Source organism: Priapulus caudatus, unplaced genomic scaffold, assembly GCF_000485595.1.
Source record: "Priapulus caudatus unplaced genomic scaffold, Priapulus_caudatus-5.0.1 Scaffold135, whole genome shotgun sequence".
Classification (NCBI taxonomy): domain Eukaryota; kingdom Metazoa; phylum Priapulida; class Priapulimorpha; order Priapulimorphida; family Priapulidae; genus Priapulus; species Priapulus caudatus.
The window spans coordinates 219704-231455 of NW_014577196.1; the positions used below are offsets into that span (position 1 = coordinate 219704).

At 38.9% G+C, this 11752-nt stretch overlaps 1 protein-coding gene across 1 annotated transcript in view; it reads left to right on the forward strand.

The window, feature by feature from the left end:
* Nucleotides 1-11752, forward strand: part of LOC106805966 (AP-5 complex subunit mu-1-like) — a 21198-nt gene that overhangs the window by 3041 nt on the left and 6405 nt on the right. Inside the window, exons 2-12 of the mRNA XM_014807774.1 lie at nt 903-1029; nt 1443-1544; nt 1912-1982; nt 2732-2810; nt 2921-3055; nt 3277-3357; nt 3787-3973; nt 4429-4553; nt 5174-5274; nt 5486-5571; nt 5742-5866. Coding sequence (XP_014663260.1) covers nt 903-1029; nt 1443-1544; nt 1912-1982; nt 2732-2810; nt 2921-3055; nt 3277-3357; nt 3787-3973; nt 4429-4553; nt 5174-5274; nt 5486-5571; nt 5742-5866 — 1219 coding nt within the window. The remainder of the gene's footprint in view (nt 1-902; nt 1030-1442; nt 1545-1911; nt 1983-2731; nt 2811-2920; nt 3056-3276; nt 3358-3786; nt 3974-4428; nt 4554-5173; nt 5275-5485; nt 5572-5741; nt 5867-11752) is intronic.

An 11752-nucleotide genomic window follows, 5' to 3' on the forward strand; every position in this document is an offset into this window, starting at 1 on the left:
AATCCCACCACTCCACCACAGAGTCACCGCAGTAGACGTTAGATGAGCGCTGTCGCTATGCGGCACTTGTTTTATATCTGTATGACCCCAGGAACTTGGAGCGTTTCAATAAAATATAATGCTAAATATATACGAAATCTATTTACTACCAAAGTCTTAATGTTTCTATACTCTCTTTCACCCATTATTGCCGACAATTTCCTGCAAATGCCGTCCAAATGCTCATCTGTAACAAACGCTGGCTGCCGCTGCACACTGACACATAAATATATAGTTATGTGTCAGTGTGCAGCGGCAGCCATGGCGGCAGCCAGCGTTTGTTACAGATGAGCATTTGGACGGCATTTGCAGGAAATTGTCGGCAATAATAGGTGAAAGAGAGTATAATAGAAACAAGACTTTGGTAGTAAATAGATTTCGTATTTATTTAGCATTGTATTTTATTGAAACGCTCCAAGTGCCTGTGTGTATGACCATTGGATAGGAGAAGGTTGAACATTGCGAGAAGATTGCAATATGTACACCAAGAAAATCTCATATTTTGTTTCACCCTTGCAAATTATCTTAATTAAATCTGGAGTCAAATACTCTGTTTTACTGTTGGACTCCATGATTTAACAGTGTCAGGAATCCTTAATTGTAACCTCTTGAGTAATCTTTTATATGCAACCAAAAATCTATAAATAGTGAATACACTGCTTTCAACATTTTTTAAATAGTATTTTGAAGGGATGTACAGTAGATAATGTGGTAATTTATTTTATTTCAGCAGTTATTGTTTATACATAATATTATCTTTAATTTCTCAAGCAGCAAACTGATTCGTTTTGGTGCAGATGTCCATCTTTTGTAATATAGAAACTGCTATGGAAATAGAATTGGATTTGATATTCTCAACACAGGCGATATGCAACAGTGGAACGAAGAGCAAAGATCTTGCAAGGAGAACAGTACACCCCTATTCCATCAGATGTAGAATTTGAAGAATTACTTGTACATGAGATAGGGCTACGATTCCCAGCATACAAGGTATGGATTTCATATGTCTCATAGTATATAGTATCAGCCTTAATGTACTGTCCAGATACCAGAGATTACAAATGCATCCACACTAATAACTCGCAAAGTAGATCATGAATGCATACATTGGCAATGCTGATACTCAAAAATCTATGGACAGTGCATCATTTACAGTGTTTAGACCACTCCAAAATGGTACAATTCCTCAAACAAAAGGAACTGGCCCCCACACACGTCGTCTCCGCATACGTATTTGCCAACCTCCAAAACAAGGCTAGGCTAGTAAATATAGCTTCTACACTCGTCATGTTTATAATCAGATGTTCATATATATGTGCATGCATGCATGTGTGCGTGCAGGTATATATATATACACATATATAATGTTGTCAAAGGGTGACTTTTGAACTGTGTGCTTCCAGTTCATAGAGAGTCGAGACGGCTGTAAGAAAGTACTTCAGAAGCCTGTGTTCCAGTTACCTACTCCAGCTGGAAACCTGTGGCCACTAATCATCATAGAACAGGTAGCTATTGATGCACGAGACTACCATGTTTGCAATTATCTAACACCCCTTTCATGATAGGCTTTTTTTATGGCATAAGAATTAATCATTTTCATTGTGCACATAGTTTTTTTTTAATTGTATGAATGTAATATGTAAATGAATATTCAATATGAAATATTTAATTTGTATGAAGTCGTTTAAAAGTTATTTTTGTGACGATATTATTATAAGCTTAGGTATTTGCATTATTTTTCCAACTTAAGCATTGCAGTAAAAATTTTTTGTGCATGAAAGTGGTGTTCATAGCCTAAGTGAATGAAATGTAATTGGCAGAGCATTTTATGATACAATTGTATTTCATGAGTATGTTTCATTCCTTTTACAGAATGGGTTGCTATTTTTGTGTCTACCATTGGTAGATGTACAAGGTGTATCGAGACCACCGCTCATCCAAATGTAGGTTCTTCTACATGCGAATCTCATGAGCATGTATTGACAAACTTATATATTATATAATATATATATATATATATATATATATATATATATATACATATCAGGGGTTAATAATGACAAATTATTGTCATTATTTTTATTGTCATTATTGACCCCTGTCATTGTCATTCTTTGTCATTATTGACCCCTGTCATTGTCATTCTTTGTCATTATTGACCCTGTCATTGTCATTCTTTGTCATTATTGACCCCTGTCATTGTCATTCTTTGTCATTATTGACCCCTGTCATTGTCATTCTTTGTCATTATTGACCACCTGTCATTGTCATTCTTTGTCATTATTGACCCCTGTCATTGTCATTCTTTGTCATTATTAACCCCTGATATATATATATATATATATATATTACGGAACATGTATTTACATTTTAAAAAATTAAGAATTATTTAGTTATTTAGTTTAGGTAAAGTTTTTTCATTTTTGATTTTAATTCCAAATTTCGATTTGAGTGTATGTCAGTACTATCATGTGTTTGCCAGTTGTTTTTTATTGACTGATAGTAGACATGCTGGGTCCATATTGTAGTCTAATTTCTGGTAGCAGTGTCTTGTAAATTGTTTGTGTCAGATTGTGTGTGTATCTTGTGTTGTTGTCTTGTATCTTGAGTTTTGTAAATTTATGAGACAGATTGTGTCGAATTCATATGTTGTATGCATGAACATTGCATTAGGATATAATTTCCTTTGTAGACCCGGAATCTCTGTTGGGTTCTCTTTGGTGCTATCTCTGGCTGACTATCTGGGACCCCTAACTCATAATACAACAGAGGTAAGATTACAATTGTTTCTGGTATATAGTAATTGTTTCTTGTATATATATATTCCCGATGGATATCTTAGAGATGATCAACTATTTTAATTTATCCATTATTGTTCCAGACTTCAGTAAGGCTTATTGATGCATATAAATATCTGTGTGAGGCAGCCCCATTTGGAACACCTTTAAACACCAGTGGTGCACTGGTGCATCAGTTACTCGACAGCAAGCCCTGCTCTGGAAGCCCGTCGTTAAGAGTGAGTCTCTCACGTGATGAGTCATATCACATATGAGTCTCAATTTATCTAAGTGAATACGAACCAGTTTTTTTCACCAGATTTCTGGGGCCCGTTGTCAGAAACAAAGTTAGTCTCAACATTAGCATTCACATTAGCATTAACTTTACGATGTTTCTGACAACGGCCCCCAATCATTACAGTGGTTTATTATTGTTGATGTCTGTATTATTTATTTGCAGAGCCCAGCTTGGAGACCAGTACCGTATAAGGGAAAGCCACAGGTGTACATCATTATCAGTGAGCAGGTACGATGTGCTCAGGTGAGTGAATGGTTGCAGGTAATCCACGGGCACATTTAACACTGCCTTATAATAATCACGTTAGTAAACCATGATGTGATTGGATTTGCAAATTGCCACGTGCAACGTGCTCAATACAGCATAACACATTGCACGAACAACAAATTCTCAATTTTATGGTGCCAGGTTTAAAACCTAGGTGGAGCTTTGCGTACGTGCATGGGTTTGTTACACATGTGTCCACAGTGTGTGCATTCATTTGAGTGTGTTTGTGGTGGAGGAGGATGGCATGCATGTACATGCATGTATTATATTGTTTTATCATATTTTTCATCGTTTCTAATATTGCATTCTAATTTGGTTAAGTGCATATGCATTGTGGCGTGCCATATTTTCACTGATATTTTGTTGTTGACTAATTTGACAGTTCAACATGTGTAATTTTTCTAGTACGACAAAGCAGGAGTCGATGATGTTTGGGCGGTGTATGGCACGGTGTCGTGCAAGGCTGAGCTTAATGGTGCAGCACCCGAGGTCTCTCTGGGATTAGACTATCATCGTGCAGATTGTGCTACACCAATCCAGGATCTTGTGCTTCACCCATGTGCTCATTGTTCATGGAACCAAACACTCACTGGTGAGCACTGTCCACTATAATAAGATATAAAATAACGGCAATGCATTAATTGACTTAAGTTTTTTTGTATGTTTTGGAACGTGACCAGCCGCTAGGCTGTATTTATCTAGCCTATTATGGGTGTGGGCAGACGGGTTTGTCTATCAGAATATAGGTGGCGCTGATGCATCACATGGAAAACTGAATTGCGGCTATGTAGGTATTGCATGAGATGTATCCACATCTACGAAGTACAGAAATTTACAATGCAACAATCCCACATTCATAATATCTCACTCAGTGTGTGTGCTCACACAGGAGACTCATAGTGATGCCTAACACCTGTTATTTGAAATGGACAGACAAGATTTGTAGTTACACCTAGTGGGTGCAGTACAGACCATTTTTAAGCCTCATGTCACCATATAATACGTACATGTGTTTAAAATGGCATGCCTGTGTGCATTTCGTCACAGGGATAGAGGACTCTACGCTGTTGCCAACGATGGTCTGCTTCACTCCCCCTCCAGAGATGTTCGTACTGTGCCACTACACAGCAAACATGTGTCAGCTGCCGATCCGAGGCTTTTACCAGATGAGGGTGCAGTAGAATGAGAGAATAGTGTTGCCACTCACGACAAATTTCATGTCACGTTAATCATGCATCACAAAACTAGATAATACAATATTGTGTTATCTAGTTTTGTGATGCGTGATTAATGTGACATGAACCTTATTAAACGAGATAACTTTTCGAGATATTTGGTGAATTGGCGCTTCCAGGATAGTGCTTTTGTTAGCCTGTGAGATATGTATCTAGAGCCTTGTCTGCGGTTGCTTAGGCACTGATTCTTTAAGACGTTTATGAAACGGGTGTGATTTTGTGAAATACTAAGGATTTGATTAGAAACTTGGTCTCTCATTGAAAGTGTAATCTCTGAGCTCAAATGTATACCAACAGCAGTGCTGGCACCTAGGAAATTTGCTTGGTATTTAGCAATTTCTTAACTATTACCAATAGTTATTTTTTTTAAAAGCTTATTTGATCCAAAAATGCCATGATAGCTAAATATAATAATAACGTTAGAAAATGAAGCCTGAAGCTCGGAGTTGGTCACAGATGCTGGTTTGACAGTCCATAAGATGGCAAATTGTTTATCTATTTCGTCGGCATAAGATCTGGTCAAATTGAAATAATTTTTCTGGTTATTTCTTACCCAGGAAATGGAATCGTCAGTCACGATCATGCTGCAGGTGAAGTTGAACCCTTCTGTGCAGAACTATTTTGACTACTGTGAGGTGCAGATGCCATTCTACAACAGGTACGAGTGACAACCTGCTATAGAAGAGGTGTATCGTTAAAGCCACTCCTACACAATTTTCTCCTTACCATAGCCCAGCTTGTATCATACTTGTAAGTTTTTGTTATTGTAAACATTTGCAAAAGTAGCTATAGCTTTTTAATGGATAATTACTGGTAGCCTATACTGCATATTATACGAGTTTGTTTGTTCTTTTTACTATATGATACAGGGGCGAGATTACCCATGTGGATTCTACTGTATCAGTAGGCAAGGTAGTGACATCTAATGACAAAAGGATACTTGTATGGAATATAGGTAGGCCTTATATCCAAAGTATAATACTGAAATGTAATCATGTATTATATAACTAAAGTCTGGATAATATAAAGTAACTGAATATAAAAATAATGTGTAACAAAGCTGAATATAATTTGTTTTCTCTTTTTTATAGAGGATGGTTCACGGCTTTGTGTTTGTCATTTTAGGTGAAAAATTCCCATCGAACACACTAGAGGCCTCACTAAGTAGCACTCTGAAGTTCTCTAGCATGTCAACACCTAGCAACACATATGAGGATCCTTTCTGCACAGAATTAAATGCATATGCCAAGGTATATTGCGAATGTAGTCTTCATTTTTAGCTCACCTTGACATCGTCAAGATGAGCTATTGCCATGAGGCGTCGTCCATCGTACGTCCGTCCGTCCGTCAACATTTGGCTACGGTCAACGATAACTTGAGAACCGTTAGACCCACATGTTTCAAATTGCATACAGTTGTTACTCCTATGGGAGAGATGTGAACGTCCTATTTTGGAGCACGCCAGTTGACCTACTTTCGAGCCACGCCCACATTTTGGCAAAAATGGAAATGGCCATAAGTCAGTTCAGGTTCAATGGATTTTGCTCATTTTTGGTATGTGAATGAATAAGGACTGGCCCCAAAACACAACACAGATGTTTTGATATTTTTTTTAAATTATGCAAATTATAGGTAGATTTTGGCAATTTCACTATGCATTACAGTGTCTGCCTACGGTCAACAATAACTCAAGAATCGTTCGACCCACATGTTTCAAATTGCATACAGTTGTCACTCCTATGGGAGAGATTTGAACATCCTATTTTGGAGCACGCCAATCGACTTACTTTCGAGACACGCCCACTTTTTGGCAAAAATGTAAATGGCCATAATTAAGTCAGTTCAGGTTCAACGGATTTTGCTCATTTTTGGTATGTGAATGAATAAGGACTAGTACCCTGGTACTACCGGTATCTAATATGCCGGACCGTACCTCGCCTACTCCACTAACGAGTCTAGGGAGTCGCCTACGCCTACTCCCTAACCCTGAAGCCTAGGACACACTAGCGATTCTGTACGCTGCCCGGCAGCGTATATTTTCGCTCCCGATTTTAGAACGCCGTACGAGTTGCGATTACAGCTGCACACACTGTCCGGTGTCCAACGGGTTTCCTATAGCTTTCGTTGCTACACTTGATTGGCTGCTAAAAACAATCGCGTTCGAACGGGATTGTTCATTGTTGGGCGCGCTGGTGCAAGCGCATGCAAGCGCATGCGCTGTATGCAAGCGATGAAATTCCGGGCGGAAATATTCAACATGTTGAATGCGAGCGATCAGCCGGGCGTATGGGATCGCGTGCGAAATACGCTGCCATGAGACCGGACACACCGCGCGGACCCGGCACCGTATTTATCGATCGCAAGCGGCCAGCGTAGAAAATCGCACAGTGTGTCCTAGGCTTAACCTAGCTCTAGTACTATAGCCCGCGTACATTGACTGCCGCAGGCATTTTTTCGCAGGCTACTTTTGCAGCCTGCGGCAGTCAATGTACGCTGGCTATAGTACTAGAGCTAACCCTAACCCTAACCCTAACCCTAACCTTAACCCTAACCCTAACCTTAACCCTAACCCTAACCATATCAAATAGTTAATACCAGGGTACGTTCTGGTATACCGGACCGTACCCAGCGTACGTTCCGGCAGTACCCTGCCTGGGGGACATAGACCCTATATGAGCGTCAGGGACAGTGTCACTGTCACTGTCATTGTCCACGTGTTAGTGTCACCCACCCATACTATTAGTATTATCAGTACTAATACTAACCTATATATATATACCTATGTATCTATATATATTAAATACCTGTTTGTTTGTCTGTTTGTCAGTCCGTCTGTCTGTCTGCCCATTTAATTACCATTTATATATACGTCGGTATGATCTAAAACATTTATCTAGATATCTATCTATCTATCTATCTATCTAACTAAATCTATCGATACATCTATCTGTCTATCTGGCTATCTATCCAGTTGTCTATCTATCTATCTAGCTATCTATCTATCTATCTCTGTATCGCTGAGAGGGTCTATGTCCCCCAGGGTGCTGCCGGAACGTACCTTGGGTACGGTCTGGTATACCGGAACGTACCCTGTACTATCTAATATCGCGGACGCGACCTCGCTACTCCACTAACGAGTAGGGAGTTGCCTACGCTCTCCCTAAACGCCTAACCCAAACCCAAAACCCTAAACCCTAACCCTAACCTAACCCTAACCTAATCCTAAACCTAACCATATCAAATAGTGACCAGGGTACGTTCGCGGTATACCGGACGCATACCCGGGTACGTTCCGGCACGTACCTGGAGGACATAGACCCTATGAGCCTCAGTATCTATCTATCCAGCTGTCTCCATCCGGCTGTGTATCTACCTATCTTAGTATCTCTCTTCTGTCTCCCGACCGGTCTTGTCCCTTTCTTGTTCTTCGATCCTCTCTCCACTGGGTGGAGCCAAAATATCCTAAAGGTGGAGGGGATAGCGCACCAACTTGATTTTGAAAGTATGTGTGTGGGACTGTGGGAGAGGGGAAGGTGGGGTGTAGAGCAACGTACAATAGACGCACGTAATTACATGTGTGCTCATTACTCATACATGCATAGTTTTATATCTGTATGACCCCAGGAACTTGGAGCGTTCAATAAAATATAAAATGCCTAAATATATACGCAAATTAGTTTACACCAAAGTCTTAATGTTTCTAGTACTCGTCTTTCACCATTATTGCGTACAATTTCTCCTCATAATGCGTCCAAATGCGCATGCTGTAACAAACGCTGGCTGCTGCCTGACACACTTGACACATAAATATATAGTTATGTGTCAGTGTGCAGGGCGGCAGCCATGGCGGCAGCCAGCGTTTGTTACAGATGAGCATTTGGACGGCATTTGCAGGAAATTGTCGCAATAATAGGGGAAAGAGTAGTAATAGAACCAAGACTTGGTAGTAAATAGATTTCGTATTTATTTGCATGTATTTTATTGAAAGCGCTCCAAGTGGCCTGTGTGTATGACCATTGAATAGGAGATGGTTGAACATTGCGAGAAGATTGCATATGTCACCCAAGAAATCTCTCATATTTTGTTTCACCCTTGCAAAATTATCTGATATTAAATCTGACGTCAAATACTCTGTTTTACTGTTGGACTCCATGACTTAACAGATGTCAGGAATCCTTAATTGTAACCTCGTTGAGTAATCTTTTTATATGCAACCAAAATCTAATAAATGTGAAATACACTGCTTCAACCAGCCTTTTTAAAATAGTATTTTGAGGGGTACAGTAGATATGTCGGTAATTTATTTTATCCAGCAGTTATTGTTTATACATAATATTATCTTTAATTTCTCAGCAGCAAACTGATTCGTTTTGGTGCAGATGGCCATCTTTTTGTAAATAGAAAACTGCTAGGAAATGATTGGTTTGATATTCTCCAACACAGGCGATACACAGTGGAACGAAAGCAAAGATATCTGCAAGGCAGAACAGTACACCCCTAGTTCCATCAATGATTAGAATTTGAAGAATTACTTGTACATGAGAATGAGGGCTACGATTCCGCATACAAGTATGCGATTTCATATGTCTGCATATGTATAATATGTATCAGCCCTTAATGGTACTGTCACAGATAACGAGATTACAAATGCATCCACACTAGAAACTCGGCAAAGTGATCATGAATGCCATACATTGGCAATGGCTGATACTCAAAAATCTATGGACAGTGCATCATTTACAGTGTTTAGACCACTCCAAATGGCTAGCAATTCCTCAACAAAAGGAACGGCGCCCCACACACGTGTCTCCGCATAGCGATTGCCAACTCCAAAACAAGGCCTAGGCTAGTAAATATAGCTTCTACCTCGTCATGTTTTATAATCAGAGCTGTCTATATATGTGCATGGCATGCATGTGTGCGTGCACGGTATATTATATACAATATAATAATGTTGTCAAAGAGTGACTTTTGAACTTTGTGTGCTTGCCAGTTCATAGAGAGTCGAGACGGCTGTAAGAAAGTACTTCAAGACCTGTGTTCCAGTTACCTACTTCCCAGCTGGAAAACCTGTGCCATAATTCATCATCAGCAACAGGTAGCTATTGATGCCGAGACACCATCGTTTGCAATTATGCTAACACCCCTTTATGATAGTGTTTTTTACTGGCATAAGAATTAATCAATTTGTCATTGTGCACATAGTTTTTTTTAATTGTATGAATGTAATATGTAAATAATATTCAGGATGAAATTTAATTGTATTGAAGTCGTTTAAAAGTTTATTTTTTGCTGACGATAGTTTATAAGCTTAGGTCATTTCATATTTTCAACTAGCATCTGCAGTAACAATTGTTTGGTGCATGAAGTGTGGTCATAGCCTAAGTAAATGAGAGTAATGCACAGAAGCATTTTATGATACAATGTATTTCCATGTAGTAATTTCATTCTTTACAGAAGATCCGAGTGCGTTCTATTTTTGTGTTACCATTGAGTAGCTGCACAAGGTGTATCGAGACCACCGCTCATCCAATGTAGGTTCTTCTACATGCGAATACTTCATGAAGCATGTATTGACAAATCTTATATAACTTATATAATATATATATATATATATATATATATATATATGATATACATATCAGGCGTTAATAATGACAAATTATTGTCATTATTTTTATTGTCATTATAGCGTGTCATGCTTTTGTCATTTTGGACCCCTGTCATTGTCATTCTTTGTCATATATGACCCTGTCACTTGTCATTCTTTGCATTATTGACGCCCTGTCATTGTCCATCTTGTCATTTATTGACCCTGTCATTGATCATTCTTTGCATTATTGACCCCTGTCATTGTCATTCTTTGTCATTATTGACATGCATCTTGAATATTGCCTTGTCAGGTTCTTTGTCATTATTACACCCCTGATATATATATATAACCTCCTATATATATAAGTGAAACAGTAGTATTACATTTTTAAAAATTAAGAATATTTGATGTTTTAGTTTAGTAAAGTGTTTTCATTTTTCGATTTTAATCCAAATTCGATTTGGTGTCTGTCAGTAGATCAGTGTTTTGCCAGTTGTGTTTTATTGACTTGATAGTAAGACATGCTGGCTCCATATTGTAGTCTAATTTCTGTAGCAGGTTTGTAAATTGTTTGTGTCAGATTGTGTGTGTATCTTGTTTTGTTGTCTGTATCTTGAGTTTTGTAAATTGTATGAGGGACAGATTGTGTCGAATTCATATGTTGTATGCATGAACCATTGCCTATAGCGATATAATTCCTGTAGACCGCGAATCTCTGTTGGTTCTCTTTGGTGCCTTATCTCTGGCTGACTATCTGGGACCCTAACTCATAATACAACAGAGGTAAGATTACACTGTTTCTGGTATATATATATTGTTTTCTTGTATTAATGCTCCGATGGAATTATCTAGAGATGATCAATATTTTAATTTATCCATTATTGTTCCAGACTTCAGTAAGGGCTTATTGATGCCAGTATAAATATCTGATGTGAGGCAGCCCCATTTGGAACCTTTAAACACCATGGTGCGCACTGTGGCACTGCAGTTACTCGACAGCAAGCCCTGCTCTGGACAGGCCGTCGTTAAGAGTGAGTCTCTCACGTGATGAGGCATATCACATATAGGCTCAATTTATCTAACGTGAAACGAACCAGTTTTTCATCCCCAGATTTCTGGGGCCCGTTGTCAGAAACAAAGTTAGTCTCAACACTTAGCATCTACATTAGGCAATTAACTTTACGATGTTTCTGACAACGGCCGCCAATCAGTACAGTGGTTTATTATTGGTTGATGTCTGTATTATTATATTTGCAGAGCCCAGCTTGGAGACAGTACCGGTATACAGGAAAGCCACGGTGTGACATCATTATCAGTGAGCAGGTACGATGCTGCTCAGGTAGTAGATGGTTGCAGGTAAATCCACAGGGCACATGTATAACACGCCTTAAATAATACGTTAGTAAACCATGATGTGATGGATTTGCAAAATTGCCACGTGCAACGTGCTCAATCGCAAGCATAGACGACATTGCACGAACAACAAATTCTCAATTTTATGGTGCCAGTAGTTTAAACCTAGGTGGAGCTTAGGGGGGGGGGG